The sequence below is a fragment of the Pinus tabuliformis genome, chromosome 6, assembly GCF_031772625.1.
Source record: "Pinus tabuliformis cultivar Carrire ecotype Pingquan chromosome 6, CPIR1, whole genome shotgun sequence".
Lineage (NCBI taxonomy): Eukaryota > Viridiplantae > Streptophyta > Pinopsida > Pinales > Pinaceae > Pinus > Pinus tabuliformis.
The window spans coordinates 168,519,190-168,536,588 of NC_142292.1; the positions used below are offsets into that span (position 1 = coordinate 168,519,190).

General features: G+C 39.5%; 1 protein-coding gene across 2 annotated transcripts in view; it reads right to left on the minus strand.

Moving 5' to 3' along the window:
* LOC149257915 (DNA repair protein RadA-like protein) overlaps nucleotides 1-17,399 on the minus strand; it is a 396,618-nt gene that overhangs the window by 318,045 nt on the left and 61,174 nt on the right. For both annotated transcript variants that reach the window (XM_089414587.1, XM_089414584.1), the window contains exon 2: nucleotides 5,317-5,372. In XM_089414587.1, coding sequence (XP_089270713.1) covers nucleotides 5,317-5,372 — 56 coding nt within the window. The remainder of the gene's footprint in view (nucleotides 1-5,316; nucleotides 5,373-17,399) is intronic.

Genomic DNA, 17,399 nt, shown 5'->3' on the forward strand with positions numbered 1-17,399 from the left:
ATCACCAAAGTTCTACTTGTAAGCTAAGTGTAACCATTACAACAAATAATATCTAACATGAAATGAAATGTTATAAAATGAAATGAAATGAAACAACTTTCAACTTTCATGAAGCATCATATTCATAATTCATTACTAATGAGTTATAATTGCCAACTTCAAACTTAAATTGTCATATATTGTTTAAAAAAATATCATAATAAATATGAAAGAGTCAATAGTTATAAAAGCTACTAGAAACTAGCCCCAAGGGATAGCTCAAATGGTCGAGTTCCCGTTGCTAAAGCACTTTCCCAATTTGGGAGGTCACGGGGTCAAATCTCCTCGACGCCCTCGGGGTTAGACCTATTAAGATTGGCCGACGGGCAGATCCCTTCGGGTGGATCTGCCCCGATATTTTCCCGTGGATGTAGCGGCCACTCAGTGACCGTGAACCACAGCTTAAAAAAAAAAAAGCTACTAGAAACTGGAAAAGAGAAGTAAATCTATTATCTATTTCTTATGCTTGGGCCTCTTGCCACCACGAGAAATGTCTAATTTCTTATTCTTGTTGGAAAATCAAGATCTTTGCCATTAATATCACCCTCTAAGCATTAATATCGAGAGGTATCTTTGTCATTACCTCTCTATCTATATAGGGATCTTTGTCATTAATATCACCCTCTCAACATTAACATAAGATAGAAAAAGCATAGCATGTCAAGTCAAGTTTTTGTTTGAGCGATGTGTACATTTTTAGGAGGGTCATGATAGAGGAGTTCGACAACCAATGTCACTAACATCAAGGTACATAGAGGGATTGATGCTTTTGATTAAATACGAGTTCCATACCCTAATACATGACAAAATTCAATGGAAACATTACAATCCCCCAATCCTGAAATCCTAAAAACTGATAAGTTTGCTGGATTTTGAATGAAATCTAAAATTCTACTTTCTCCATATGAAATCCAATGAGGCCGGAACCACTCTCAAACATCCTAAGTCATTTCATGGTAATGTTAAAAATATAAGTAAAAGGATGAAAATGAAGATCAAGGAGAATGTCACTTTTACTTTAAGAATTTAACATTACCGTGAATAGCATATCAATACTAGGGCCTAGACTTGATCATCAAGCTGCCCCACTCAAAAATTATTTGTTTCTTTCAAAAAAAATTGCATTTTGAACATTACTACAAAAAAAAATTGCAAAAAAGGCAAAAAACTCCCAAAAAGGCAGGGAGCGACAAAATAAATAAAAAATAAAATAAAAAATTAGGGAGCGCACTCCCGAAATCGCTCCCTTTTCGCGAGCGATTTTGGGAGCACGCTCCCAACCTGCTCCCTTTTCGGGAGCGATTTTGGGAGCACGCTCTCGACCCGCTCCCGAGTGGCTCTCGCCCGAAGCGCGGATTGGAGGCGGGATCGACGGGGGGGGCTCCCCCGCAACACTAAGACCACTTTTATGCCCCAAAGCCCATATTAGGGTCCACAGAGGGAGATTGACAAAGATCTAGGGGCCAACCCCTAGAGGTTGATTTTAGAGGGCTTCTACACACATTATGGCACCCATTTCCCTCAATGTCAGCCCTAGAAGGGCCTACACTTATATGACATCAGCACTCACTCTTATTTCAGCTCACACATGTGGAGAATTGTTATGTTTTACATAGGCTACTAGGTTGGCTTGTGACCTAGGCTAGTATTTTCCCATTATTTTATTCATTTGAGGGGCTAATAAGCTAAATTAGAACTCACCTGCCTCATATAAATACAAGAGGCCTTCATTTGTCATGGATTATCACATCACACTTGGATATTTTGGCTTTATTGTGCATTTCGGCCTCTTGAATATTTGGATCTTTGATGCACATTGATATTTGGAGCTAAATACTTGCACTTTGGAGCTATTCTTTGGATGAATGGAATGGATTCTTTGCATGTTATCTTGTAAGTGTACCTAAATTTTGAAAATGTATCTCTTACATGTCTAATGTATGGAATTTTGTTCATTATACTGATTGCAATTGTGCCCTAACTTCTTTGAATGCTAATCCAAATTATCTACTGCATGCATTACTCATACATAGCATGTGAATGAATGTCCTTAGTAGTGAACTCTTGGTCGCTCTCCCATGAAAAACCCTTCTTCCATTGAATAAGTAATTGTTGGAATTCTAGTAGCTAGGGCATCAAAATTTCAGCCTCGTTATAGCCTATCTAGCTTTTTTGAAACATCACTGACTCCATACTCCCAAGGGATCAGGGACTGATCCAATTGGTTGGTGATCAAACACTCTTTCATTCCATATTTTCTCTCTCTAGTTTTGGCGCCTTCAAAGCCAAGCTTGCAAACTAGGGCTCGATGCAAATCCCTAAGCAAGGTGAGTTTTGGGGATTGGAGAGCCAAAAAAACAAGAGGATAGTATTTGCCACAAAATCTATCCTTTTGGTGAGCATCCACTTCAATTTTATCCTTATACTTTCTTGCACTAGTTATTTTCCTAAGAGGGTAACCCTATTTTTGTATTGCTTCAACTTGGGGGCTTCTTGAAGGTTTCATGAGCCTTGATCTCGCTAACATATATCATTGGCAAACTTTTCTCTCAGCCTTGACCTTTGGACACTCCAACACTCAACAAAATTCTCAACCCTAGCCCTTGTGCTTGCAGCCCTAGCTCATTATATAGAAAGTGAGTTGCCTCCAATTGAAGCTTTATACCATTGTTGTGTTTTCCTTGTAAAGGTCCTAGTCAAATCACCTAACACATTCTACCCAAAATATTATACATTGGTGACCTTTATCACATATTGGGACTCCTCCCATCGAGGAAAAGCTGTAAAGAGCAAGGGGTTTTCGCTGTGGTGACAGTGGGCCATTATCCCACTGTTGTCTCCTTATCTAGTGTTTACCTAGTAAAGCTTCCCCTTTATGGGCCTGCTAGATTTTGTCGCAACAAGACATTCTACCAATTTGTTGATTTCATGATCCACATGATGATTCTTCTAAATGTAAGCAAACATAATTCATGATAGTAGCACATCTAAAAGATCTTTTCATCCTATGTCTTTTTAGCTCCCAAACAAAATGACAAGGATTAACATGTCAAGATGAGAAATTAGAAGTCAAGAATGGTATAAATACAAAGGAAATTATAATTATTAAGAGTTGGAGATGTAATATTGATTGTGTAAGTATCCCAATACTTAGCAATAATTGTAATAATTCAGCAGCATGATAACAAGTAGAATAATTTACTTGATCTAAATCAAAACCCCTATTAAAAAATATTTCATCTTTTACCCACCATTAATTTCTTGAGGGAAGCTACTCTAACCTTAATATAGTTAATTTTAAAAAGAAATCGTTGCCTTTTGTTGCATATCTACAAAAGCCTCCAGGAACCACAATTAGCATTATCATTCAAATTGTTGCCTTTTGTTGCATATCTACAAATGCCTCCAAGAACCACAAATAACATTATCATTGAAGCATACTGGAATGATAGTGTTAACACACAAACTAACACCTTTAGTTTAATGTCCAAAAAATAGGGTACTAGCCTTGTGGAAATAGAATATTGGCCACTGTCACCTCACCAACTCTCATCTGCTCTTTAAGGTGAGGGTAAATGGAATCCTAACCAAGTTAGGTTTCCCTATGGGTTACAATGCTTGATGCGCATGTAGTATGTAGTGGGAGTATGAGAAAGCTTAGCAACATAAAAAAAAAATGGAAAAATGAAAAGAAAATTTAGATGGTTGGGGAGCTGTGGATAAAAGGGAGACTAGTGCCTTCAATTGGTTGGGCAATGAGGTATGCGAACAAACTCCACCAACATTCCAACCTTTGGAAGCCTATAATGATCCCATCAACTTGCATAAGACCATGTTTACCACTCACATCAATATGAGGGATAACAGAGAGCTTTAATCATGAATTTTGACACTATATTGCACACATGAACATCTCATATGATCACACACCCATCAGCTCAATCAATTTATTGTTCACATAAACAAGACCACTGACGATAATGACAGCATTACTTTTTATGGTGGATCTTCCATTACTTAAACGGTTAAACCATCACTGCTTGAATAATATTTTTCCCCAAACATTCCATTACATCAAACATCCGGCCACTCAAACTTGAACATGTAAATCTTAATGAGATCAACTTGATTGATAAACTAATGTTCCATGCCTCAAAAACTTTATATAGACTTACTTGGAAAAAAATCTTGAAACAACTGTACTCGATTACATTAACCTGGATGATAACTGGCCCTTAAGAGAAAACCAACATATCTTCCCTTCATATACATGTGAACCAAGTATGAATGGAACTATTGACTTCAATGACCCAAAAACTCCTTTTATTGGCCCAAAAATTAAAATGCACTAACCGTTTCATGACGTAACTCTTTGTTCCATGAAGTAATATATAATGCATTTCTCAAAAAACAAATGTCTGCTATGAATAAAACTACACAAATGTGAGTGTTGATAAAATGACAAGAAAATTAGCGAGTTAACTGTTAAGGAAATTGCATTGAGAAGCCATATCAGATGCACACAAAAACTGCAAACACACTACTTCATAAGGAAAGGATATATTTGAAGATGATTTAAATGTAGCTTAAATGTCAAATAGGCTCACACAAAATGAATAATGAGATTCTATTACTGCTGACAACTGCAGCTAGTTTTTATAATTTCTGATGTTTTCCCTTGCTACTAAAAATTCTAGATCCCATAGCATTAGATGAAGATTTACAACAAAATTGGGTAAGAATTACGATAATAATTGTACAAACATTGAAAGATTCTGATGTATGAAGCCGATATTTTAGACCACATAATTCAGCCAACAAAGCTAGGAAGGAAAAATACAGCAATGATACAAATCATCAACTATGAAATAAATGTATACTTCATAAGTTTTATAATAAGATGGATCGTTGCATATATTTAGCTATGATAACAACCCTAATGCAAAAAAAGATAATGCATGACAAACTGCAGTAAAAATCTTTACACGAGTGACCTTTCACCATAAAAGCCCAGCGAGACTTGAACCTCAGCTGGACCATATAGAATTGGGGAACTCACAGGCAAACTCTGCCTTGAAACAGTCTGTTCAAGCCAATTCAACTAACCCACTAGGCTACCCATTCCCCATTCTAGTTTATGGTCATGTATAAATAAATACTTAAATTCAGGGGAAAAGATCAATTATATAGAAATAACCAACAGTTCACTTCAGCCTGATTATAACAACATAAGTGTAGGCAATATCATCTACCATAACCCAAAAGGTGTTTACGTACCAGGTACTAAACCGCCACCTAACACCCTTCCCACTTCTATGCCAAATGGTCCAGTCCTGCAATTCAACCAAATATATCTTAAATCGTAAATGGCTAATCCTTAGAAAGCACCACCAACCAATAGTTAAATCAGAAATGACGATACTTAGATTTCTTGCAGTTTTCAAGAATATCTAAGAAAATCCAACCAGAGATTACAATCTCAAAGTAGCAGATGGAGGATGTCACATTCACAGAACTTAGACAAAAAACAATTTGAAGCTATGCATTATTCTGGTTAGCCAAGTTTGTCACAGTGAAATCAAGAGAATATTACAATCCAATTGTAAGGTAATGAATGCAGTGCCCCATATCAAATTGATAATTTAATTATATTGTTTAAGACGGAAAATGCTCATAAACAGTAGATGTATAGTATTCACTGTTGTATAAATAAAGCGCATTATGTCAAATGTTAGTCAGCTGTGATCACCATATTTTGCCCTTTAACCTGTTTAGTGATTTAGTGTCTGACATCTTATTGACATTGTTATTAAAGCACATACCATTGAAAAGGGAGTCTGCTTAAAAACTTCAGTTTCATATATTTTGTGAGATACAAGTGAAATTGTGTTAGGAGTTCATGATTATGATGTCATGATTAGGAAGTCATGATAGGGATGACATGAATCATGATTAGCTGGGGTTTGAAAAAGTAGCCTTGTTGATGGTGCTGCAGAGAGCCTACACCTAAGAGGATCAATAATACTGAATCAGGCAAAAGAAATAGAATTCACAGCACTATGTTATAAGTGTGCATGCTGTAACCATCGGAATCCATTAACCATAGAACTCCACACAAGATTACAGAACATAATAAAGCTCAAACTATAAAACTGCATGCAAGGAACAGAAAGTAAGAAAATCACATCATGAACACAGAAAATGGCAAGAAAGCTACACTGCTAGCTGATAAGCAGGAAAATACAGTAGTCTATAAGAAAATCTAGCTCTCATCCATGCTCATACCAGAAAATGAACACACTTCGAGTCCTCTGCTCAAAGATTAATCAGAAGCTGCATGTAATGGTAACGGTTAACATAGATTAACCCTTGATGGTGGAGGTCTATTAAATTTTCATCCCCACTTATTTCACGGAACATTTATAAGTTTGGTGTGTCCCCTATGGGGAGACTCTGCCAGATTTTCCTAGAGACTTGAACATGTAAATGACGGTGTAAGCGTCATCTACGGAAAACAACTGTGCTGAAAACAACCTGTATAGAGGCAACAAAGCTCAGAGCCATTACATGAAGATTGTTCTTCAAACGAATGAATGCTATAAACATACCACTTGAAATAATTTTACTGCGTTTTTGCTTATCCCTCACTCACAACTTCTCAGAGCTATATTCCTGGACTGGCACGGCCCCTAGATCCTCAGGCTGTAGCCATCCACACTTCAAGAGATTATGAGATCCCTCAGAGATGCCAAAATGTTTTTATGCAACTTCATACTTTATTGTTGTTTATTAATCAAGGACAATTGCAAAAGATCTTAGAACATTTATAATCATCTGATGGCCTCTCCCATATTTCAGGGGCGAGCCACACAAGTGGTTCTCACACCCTTCGCACCACTTGTGCAAGGTATATCTGAGCACTAGGCTCCTGCTCTCCAGTGTAGCACTTCGTTACACATAAAATGGAATGGTAACAATATTCCATTTTGTTTCACAGCCCACTTTGATCTTATCCCCATCATATATGAAACAGCGAGTGCAAAAAATGATACTGCAATCATATATGGATTTGGCTTTTGATTTCATATCAAGTCTGTAAAAAGTTAGTGTCGTTGCCCCTGCTACCACATTTGCAAAACTTCAGCAAGTATTGTGCCGGATGAACTACATAGATAGAGCTCCCTTCACTCTTTTCATTTAAGCATCGAGAGGCTTTTGCAGTGCAACATATTAGATATCATTTTTGGGATTAACTGCATAGAATAAGTCATTAATCTATCACCATTTCCATGAGTATTAGTCTCAACTGACCAATTTCTGATCATTTTGAATAGTCTAGACTCTACACAGTTAATCCCAAAAATGATATCTAAATTCGTACCATGATAAGTTGAACATTTTAAATCCACTTCCAATTAAATTGAAATATCATCACTAAGATTTCTGGTAGCATCAGCTGTGTTCTAAGTCTCAAAATTTGCAAGGAGGCTTAGACAAATGCATTTTTTAATACCCAGAAATCATTTTGGGAAATTCCACCCTAAGGCGGTTTTATTAGAATAATTAATTATTTTTAATGGGTACCTAAGTCTAAACTTGTGAAATTAAAATAATTAAAGGGTATTAATCTAACTGTGGGTGAAACATCTAGAAGAAGACGGAGATCGAGTCCAAATGATCTGGTCTGGTGCTGCGCAAACGCTGACGTAGAAGGGGCGCAGAGGCTCATTTCCAACGAGATCAAAGTCGGTTCTTCTAGTGATGGGGTGAGATCATCTCACTATTTGTTTTGCCCAGTTTCTCTCTGTATTGGATAGCCAGTTAGGCATCCAACAAATTGTACTCGGAATTGCTACTGCATAATAATAAAACCCTTAGTTGTTGCACCAGTTTTCCCGCATTGGGTTTTTCTAAAGACATTTGTCCAAAAAATAACTATGTAGATGTGTTGTGTATTTCTTTCTTGTTCAATTTCTTGTTTCCGCATTTTATTTAAATGGTGAAGGTTGCAGTCTATTAGTTTTGGTGTTTACTATAGGAAACAATAAATAATTGTTTAGTAATTAACGGATAGAAGGAACTTAATCAGTTACTGCATTAGAAATTTGGGGCATCCAAATTTTCACATGGTATCAGAGTTGCAAGTGAAACAAGAGACCAGTGCCGGAAGAGCCCAACGCTAAAGGAAGAAGGGAAGTCGAAGTGTTGCATAGGAAGCAAATCGAACTGCCAGAGTGAGTGCGCAGTTCAGGCCAGGAGGGCAAGATTTTCGCAGTAAATCTCTCTCTGAGTGAGTAGACAGAGGTAGGATTTCCAGATCAAGATTTGTCAACAGCAGAGGGAGCAGTGCAGCAAGAGCTTCAGCGAAGAGGGGTTCCTGGTGTGACACAGTTTTCTGCAGGCAGTTGCTGGGCAGAAAGATGTCAGAAGAAAGAAGAGACACTTGAGGGAATTTCTTCCTCAGCAAATTCCTAGCCAGGGAATTCGAATTCTCATTTTCTAAGCAACAATAAGAGAGGAGGTCATTCGACTTTTTCGAGTGGCAGAAATGGCAGCCAGTGGGTTGAGAGATCAGGATCAGTTGGATGGTGCATCCAACTATGTGATCTAGAAGGCAAGGATGTCATGCCTTCTGGATGAACATTTTCTCAAAACCTACGTCGATAGTGTGGTAGTTGTGCCCGCAGATCCAGATCCGCTCAAAAAGTACAAGGAAGAGATGGCAAAGACAAAGAGAATGATCCTCAACGAAGTGAAAGATCATGTGGTCTGTCACATCGTTGGCAGAGGGACTGCCAAGGAGATGTGGGATGCATTGTTGACATTGTATCAAGGATCTTCGGAGTAGCGGAAGATGTACTTAGAGTAGAAGATGAGGTCCACGTAGATGTAGGAGGAACGCATCGATTCGTTCCTTGCAAAGCTTCAGGAGACCCGAGATGAGCTAGCAGCTGTGAGGTCTACACCTCAGTCTTCCGGGATGGTAAGACTGGCCCTCAACTCAGTTTCAAAGGTGTGCCAAGTATTTGTCCAGAGCATCCTTGACAGGAAGAACTTGCCGGACTGGGAAGGAATGTGGGCAACTCTTAAGCAAGAGTCACTGAGGAGAGACTTGGTCAAGTGTAAACTTGATGGAAGCAATAGCAATAGGTCGAAGCGCAAGGAGGAGGAAGAGAATGCAACCCTCACATCCAAGGGGCAGCAGGAATAGCGGAGCGTAAGGACATCTCGAAGATTAAATGCTTCAGGTCTTGTGAATTCGGTCACTACGCAACACAATTTCCTCTCAGAAAGAAGGACAAAGATGAGAAGCATGATCCGAAGGTTGCACCCGTGAAGATTGAGGAGGAGGAGTTTGCCATGACAGCCTAGATACCTCCAAGAGGGAGGTGGGGTGATCTAGAGTTGTAGTTCGAAAGGACTGCAGATGGGCAAGATCCTTGAGGAGACCATCTCTCTGATCAATTCCTTGCTACGAGAACCCAAATTAGAAGTAGCAGGATAGACAAGTGTCAGTTGGTGCAGAGGAGTGTCGGAGTGACTGTTACAGTGGCTGGGAACGCCAGAGACTGAGCAGCGTAGAGAAAAGTTAGCAGCAGTGCCATTGGCAGAGAGCAGAGGTCAGCAACAGTGCACAGGCTTCAAAGGGTCAGCATAGAGACTAGCAGCAGTCAAACTCCAGCAACGAGATGCATCAAACTAACACTTGTTCAGTAATTTTGGATGCTTTTTCGTTGTTGATGTAGTAGCACTAGCAGTTGAAGAAGGTTGCAGTGCAGATGCAATGTTGGCAGTGGCAGTGCCAACAACAGCAACAGCACGGATGCAGAATTTGAGAGGGAGTTGCAATACAGATGCAGTGTTAGTAGTGGCAGGGCCAGCAGTAGTACAAATGCATCATTTGTGCAGTAGTTGGTGGGCAGCGATGTCAAACATCAGCAGCGTAGATAGAGATGTTTCAAAGTCAGAGTGATGCTTCAGCAAGTTGCATTACCAAAGCACGTTCCTCGCTAAAAGGGACTGTTGATTTTTGGTAATCGAATGTGCTCTAAGTCTCAAAATTTGCAAGATGCCTTAGACACATGCATTCTCCAATACCCAGAAATTGTTTTGGGAAATTCCACTCAGAGATAGTTTTATTAAAATAATTAACTATTTTTAATGGGTACCTAAGTCTAAGCTTAGGAAATTAGAATAATTAAAGGGTATAAATCTAACAATGGGTGAAACTTCTAGAAAAAGACGGAGATCGAGTCCAAATGATCCAAGCCAATGATTAAAATCTAATCTGGGCGGTTGGTTCTCAATTGGAGGATTATAAGAAGGACATCGATGGGCACTTGGAGAACACATCGAGTAGAGATCAGAAGATCGAATTTCTGAAGCACAGCAGTTGTCGAGGACGGAATTCGAAGTGATCTTTTGCAATGAGGGGCAGGGATAGTATCCGGAGGGAATTTTTCATGGGTCGGAGAGTACAAGCCAGAGAGGGTAGAACTACGTTCAAAGAGGCCAAAGTTGGGCCACGCAGAGCTATGCTATGGCAGCGAAGAGCCTGAGAGGGAGATCAAATTCTTGCTAAGGTAATCGAGATTAAGAAGCCGGAAGTCAGGAAGTGAGACCGAGACGCTGAAAGTTGAATTTTCCAGCCAACAGAGGACTAGAAGGAGGGGCAGCGTAGTCCCAGCAGAGGTGACGCAAAGATTGCGTGTGGCTGACGCAGTTTTGCGCAGAGGCTGATGCAGAGGCTTATTTCCAGGGAGATCAAAGTTGGTTCTTCCAATGACGGGGTGAGATCATCTCACTATTTGTTTTACCCAGTTTCTCTCTGTATCGGATAGCCAGTTAGGCATCCAACAAATTGTACTCAGAATTACTACTACATAATAATAAAACACTCGGTTGCTACACCGGTTTTCCCGCATTGTGTATTTCCGGGGACATTTCTCCAAAAATAACTGTGTAGATGTGTTGTGTATTTCTTTCTTGTTCGGTTTCTTGTTTTCGCATTTTATTTAAATTGTGAAGGCTGCAATGTATTAGTTTTGGTGTTTACTATAGGAAACAGTAAATAATTTGTTCAGTGATTAACAGATAGAAAGAACTAAATCAGTTGTTGCAATAGAAATTTGGGGCATCCAAATTTTCACAAGTACTCCTAAAAATTGTAGCCCCAACCAGACTATGGATAAGATCTATTGAGAAATCCAATAGGGTGACAAGTTAATTGGTTTCTCTTATTATGACATTATCTTGTGATGTTTCATTATTAGTTTTCTTCTTTCTATTTATCTTATTCTTATCATCAAGACTAATGTCAATCAATAAACAGAAGAAAACATGAGATGTAGGCACACAGCCTGGGTGTTAATTTTAGATAACAATGGTAAGTTCTTGATCTGAAAATCACTCGTGAATGATCTCAGTTAATTAACGAAGGTATTACAGACTCATGTGTTGGGGTGTGTCTATGTTATTTTTAAGCAACGGATCGATAAAATTGTGAAATACACAGACACTGGAAACAGTATGAGAAACACACTAAGTGAATATAAAAACACAACAAATTTAATAAGGAGTTCACCCAATCCTCCTGGGCTATGTCTCCTGGTCCAGCTTCAGTGGTGGCCTTTTCTATTGTGTCTTAAAGCAGAGTTTTTAGAATAAGAAGCTCAATTTGAGTCTCACTTAACAGATGATGATCAGTAGAGTAGTACTTGGATCCCCCAAGCCTCTAGAGTACACAGACTCCCCCTTACTGAATCTTGACCTCAACTCGTCTCGATGGTATGAGCCCAATTTGGTACTCAATACCGGACAGGTATACACAGAGGAGTTGCTTGAACCTCTCAAGCCTTCTCTGGAGTTCACAAACTCTCGAACTCTCTCTGTCTCTGTCTACTCAATGCTGCCTTTGCTCTGCAGGTCAACTCGGCTTCTCTGTTCTCTGCAATTCGCTTCTTTCTCTACTTCTGTTCCCCCCTGCTCTTTGTATGTTCGTGGCTTAAAGCCAATCTGCTCCCTAACTGTTCGTTTCCTCTTCCCGGCTCTCTGGATCGCCTACCTCTGTCCGCTGGAATTCCCCTACTATGTGTCATCATCGCTGTGTAACACTGCACAGAGAGGTGGCCACTTGTCGCCTTACAAACTGAGTGTCAGTCTTTTTTGAACAGTCGTTATTTCCGTTACTCCAGGATTTGCCCGCGAAACTGATTCTTCTGCCAGCTCATCAGTCATGCGGGACCTCAACCCTTTATGTGCCTCAGTCTATTTCCCCATCGAATCCGGTCATCCATCGGGTTGATTCTTCGCCGTTGATCTGGAGCCTCTAGATCCTATGGTCTCCGTCTATATCGCGTAGGTAAGTTGCTTAACTGTTACTCACGCGATGTAAGCGGTTTTCTCTCTCATCCGTTGGACACGTGTCGCCCAGTGTATGGCATCGTGCTGAACTCGGCCAAACCCGCTTACCGCTCGAAGTGCATGCGATATCCTGCCAGTTTTGGGAGTAGGACCCGCCTTCTTATAGTTTTCGCATGGTTTCCTGTTTTCCTTGTGATCGAGCGCTCGGGGCTTTTCTTCTCTGAGGGTTTTGCCCTGCGATACGCGATTTGCACTAATCGCGTATCAGAAACTGCCTCTGTTTTTGGATCTGGGCTTCCGATTGCCAACTTGCATCCATGCGTGGTCTCCATGGGCCAACAGTCGGCGCGCTTTGACCGAAGGTCCTCGTTGTTCCGTGCTAGCCACAGATTGCCATTGTCCAGAGGTCATTTCTGATAAGCTCGTTATTCATAAATTTGATTTGACATAATTTGAAACAGTCATGAAAATGTTTAAGGATCCAATTCAGATCACGGCCTTCCCACTGAAAAAGCTTTTGGACCACCAAAAATTGGTTTTCAAGCATCGACTAAGTGAGGATATAACTGTATCACTTGTCCAATCTCTATCCATTTTGCATCCATTTTGCACTGCTTGGTTTGAACCCTTGAGTCCAATCCTAAGGTACTCAACATCTCCCCTACGCGTCGTCCTCACCTTCCTGTCCAAAACTATGTCTTCCTACAATTCGTTGAGATATTCAGGTAACAAATCATCAATAGAAGGCAATTGAATCTACTCTTCGGGATCTTCAATTAATGAAGCTTCAAATAGTCTCAAGTTGTCTGCATTAACGACTGAGTAGAGATGCATGTAAGCTGATAAATCAAGGCGAAAAGCATTCTCACCAATTTTCTCAAGTATCTTGAAAGGTCCATACCTTATCGGCTTTAGCTTTTTACCTTCACCTTGCATTTTGTCCTTGCTGATATACAACCAGACTTGATCCCCAACTTGGAAACTATGCTCCATCCGATGCTTGTCATGCCTTGCCTTGTATTTGGCTTGGCTCTTTTCCAGCTGTTCCTGTGCCTAGTGAATCTCTTGGATTTGTTCAATGAACTTCGTTGCCTTGTCCACATCACTGTGTCCATCAACTGCTATGTCTTTACCAAAGACAAAATCCAAGGGAGACCTTGGTGTGAAACCAAAACAGGTCTCAAAAGGAGATCTCTGTGTAGAAGAATGTTTTTCTCGGTTGTAAGCATGTTGCAACATAACACAAATGTTCATCCCAAAGCTTGGGATGCTTGCTGCAATAGCCTTTGAGCAACTGGATCACTGTTCTATTGACTACTTCTATCTGGCCATCTGTTTGTGGATGAAAGGTTGTGCTTTTCTTCAGTTTAGTGTCCATCAGTTCCCATAGACTCGACCAAAACTTCCCAACAAATCGGGTGTCTCGATCAGATACAATGGAAGTGGGTAATCCAAAATGAACCCATAGATGCTGAAAGAACAACTTTGCGGTTTGTTCCACTGTAATCTGTTTGTTACAGGGTATCAAAATACACAATTTGCTGAACCTATACACAACAACATATAAATAGCCATGACCTTTCCTAGATTTTGGCAATCCTCCAACAAAGTCCATGGAAATACTTTCCCAAGGATGAAAAGGAACTGGTAGCGGAGTGTACAAGCCTAGTTTTCTATTGCTAGGCTTGCTTTTAGCACACATGGTACATCCTCTTACATATCTAGAAATTGTCTCATTCATTTTTGGCCAATAACAAAATCTTTGTCGCTGTGCAACTGTTTTACTTACCCCAAAGTGACCTGATATTAGAGAAGTGTGTGCTTCTCAAATTATCTTTACTCTTTCCATTTGTGGAATGCATAGCTTCCCACAATGATAAAAGAGTCGGTCCTTAACATGATAATCAATTTATTCGACTTGTTTGCCTTGACTTAAAGTTGCATATACATCTTTGAAATCTATATCTTGAGCATATTGTTCAATGTAGCTCTCATGCAATACTGAATTATGCTTAAGTATAGTGGATGCATTTATAGTAGATCTAGATAACATATCTGCAACTTTACTGTGTATGCCCTTTTTATATCTGATGACTAAATGAAACTGTTGTAGAAAACCCATCCACCTATAATGTCTTGATTGCTGCAATTTAGTTTGGGAGTGTAGATATTGAAGTGGTTGATGATCAGTATGGATAACTGTCTCTTTGCCCATTAAGTAATGTTTCCACTTTTTCACACTCTGTACTAATGCATACAATTCTTTATCATATGTTGGATAGTTAACTACTGTAGAATTAAATGTCTCAGAATGATAACATATGGGTTTACCGTACTGTATCAACACTGCTCCCATGGCATAGTCACTGGCATCCGTTTGGATCTCAAATGGTCTTTAAAGATCGGGCAGTGCTAGTACTGGTGTTCTACTAATCTTTTCTTTCAAGGTGTCGAAGGCTTTCTGCTATTTTCCTCCCCACTGAAACACCTTGTTCAATCCTGTCAAAGCATGTAAGGGAGCTGCAATTAAAGAAAAGTTAGGAATGAACTTTCTCCAATATTGTGCTACTCCTAAGAAGCTTCTCACTTCTGTAGCAGATTTGGGTTTAGGCCAGTTTACAGTGACTGCCACTTTAGAGGGATCTATCTTCAATTCACCACCCCCTACTATAGGTCCCAAATAATTCAAAGAGGTTTTTCCAAATTCACATTTTGAGAGTTTAACATAAAGTTTTTCTCTTTTCAAAACATCCAGCGTCTGCTTAACATGCTTTAAATGTTCTTCCCATGTTTTGCTAAATATAAGAATGTCATCCAAATATACAACAACAAAATCATCAAGAAAAGGTCTGAGTACATCATTCATTATTTTCATGAAAGTAGCAAGAGCATTAGTTAAGCCAAAAGGCATAACCAGCCACTCATACAATCCTTGTTTTGTTTTGAAAGCAGTCTTCCATGCATCTTGTTCTGCAACTCTGACCTGGTGATACCCATTATGCAAGTCTAACTTGGAAAAATAAACAGCTTCCTTTAACTGATCTAACAGATCATCTATGCAAGGAAGGGGATAACGATTTTTTATCATTATCTTATTCAGTGCCCGGTAATCAATGCACATTCTCCATGAGCCATCTTTCTCTCGCCAAAACCATTGGAGACCCACATGGTGATGTGCTAGGTCTGATAAACCCCTTTTCGAGCAACTCCTGCACCTGCTTCTTGATTTCTGCATTCTCTAAAGCGAACAACCTTTTATACCTGTGGCTGCAATAGTTGTTTCATCTCCTGAGTCCGACCCCAAATATTTCTGAATAGCTACAGCAGTCTTCTTCTTCTTGCCCTCGGACTTCTTAGGTCTCAGCTCCGGATGCAGAATCCAACAATGTTCATCATCATGCCCATCCTTTTTACAATGAGTGCATGAAGATTTTGTCTTTTATGCAGTATTGGCCTTCCTTTCTTTCCATTTTTGTTTTCTTTTCTCCTTATTCTTGCTTGCAATGGGTTTGGATGATCCCCAACTTGTGGGTTCCTATTCTTTCCTCTAGCTTCTAGATGCGTAGCTTGAACAGATACCTCATCTATACTACTGGGATTAAACAAGATGATAGTGTGCCTCATGTAGCTGTGTAGACCCCCTATATACTTCAATAGAGTCTCAGGTGAGTCTAATGAAATTCCTAGAATCAAAGCTCTCTTCCTAAATTCTTAAGTGTAACCCTGTACACTTTGCCCTTTCAATTGGCGAAGAGTTTGCCAGCTCATCATGGCTTGCTGCATGTAAGCTAGTGGATAAAACTGTTTTTTGATTGCAGAAACAAATTCACTCTAGAGAGAGAATCTTACCATGTTTCTTCATGTTAGCTTGGGTCCTGCCTTCCACCATACCAAGGCAGTGCCTCCGAGGCGTAGGCTAGCCAGCTGAATCTTACTATTTTCTGAGTCAATACTCTGCACTGGGCAATAAATATCAATTTGTCTGATCCAATTATCCAGCTTCTCTGCATTCAGCTCTACATCATATATTGGTAAATCAAATTTAACATCTAATTTAATCAAAGATGTCTTCTTTTTATGTCCAGGGCTATTAGGAAGTGTGAGAAAGCCTTCTTCTTTCCCTTTGCCTTTTGAGTGGTCATGGAGGAGAGATTCTTCTTCTCCTTTATCTTGTTTGGAGACTGATGAATCTTCATCTTTATGTTTCCTAAAGTCCTTATACATTTCCTCTACCATGGACCTCAGGGTCAAGAAACTATCTATAAATTGGGGATCTAGTCCCAAGGTACTTTCTTCTAACATTTTCTTTTGAGGATGGACTCTTCCAATCTCCGGGTTAGTTTCGACCAACTCTCCATCTCCTAATTTAAGCTTTGATCTAGTTAGCATTCAACAAAATCCAACACAAGTTTGTCTAACTGTTATATACCTAGGGGGGATAATATGGGGTACCAAGGGAGGTACCCAAGATAATAATGTAATAATGGGATGGGCCATAGTAATAAATAAGGTGGTTAACCCATGTCATGTAAGGGACCACAAGTAGTTAATAATAATGTAATGGGCCCATGGTATTAGTTGATGGTATGAGGGAACCATGGTAATGACCCATGGTATTGTATGTAAGAGGCCTATATAGAGGCTAGAGACTCCATGTGGAGATATAGTGAAAGATTATTGTATGAACAGGCATATGGCTTGTAGAGTGTTCTCCTTCCTTAAGGAGTGAATGTATGGTGTTGCCCTACCATAAGGGTTTGATCAATAAATAATCATTTCATATTATTTCTGGGTTTATTTGCATTATCTTATATTTTCATATCAGATCTATAGTATTTCTGGGTTAGATCTACAACAATTGGTATCAGAGCTCTTTCTTGGGCACAAAAGTGGAGATTTTTTTTTAATTTTTTGCAGGGTTTCGGGGGCGGCAACTTTGCAGGTCAGATCTGTACATTTTGGTACAAGATCTGTAAAATATAATTACAGATCTGGAT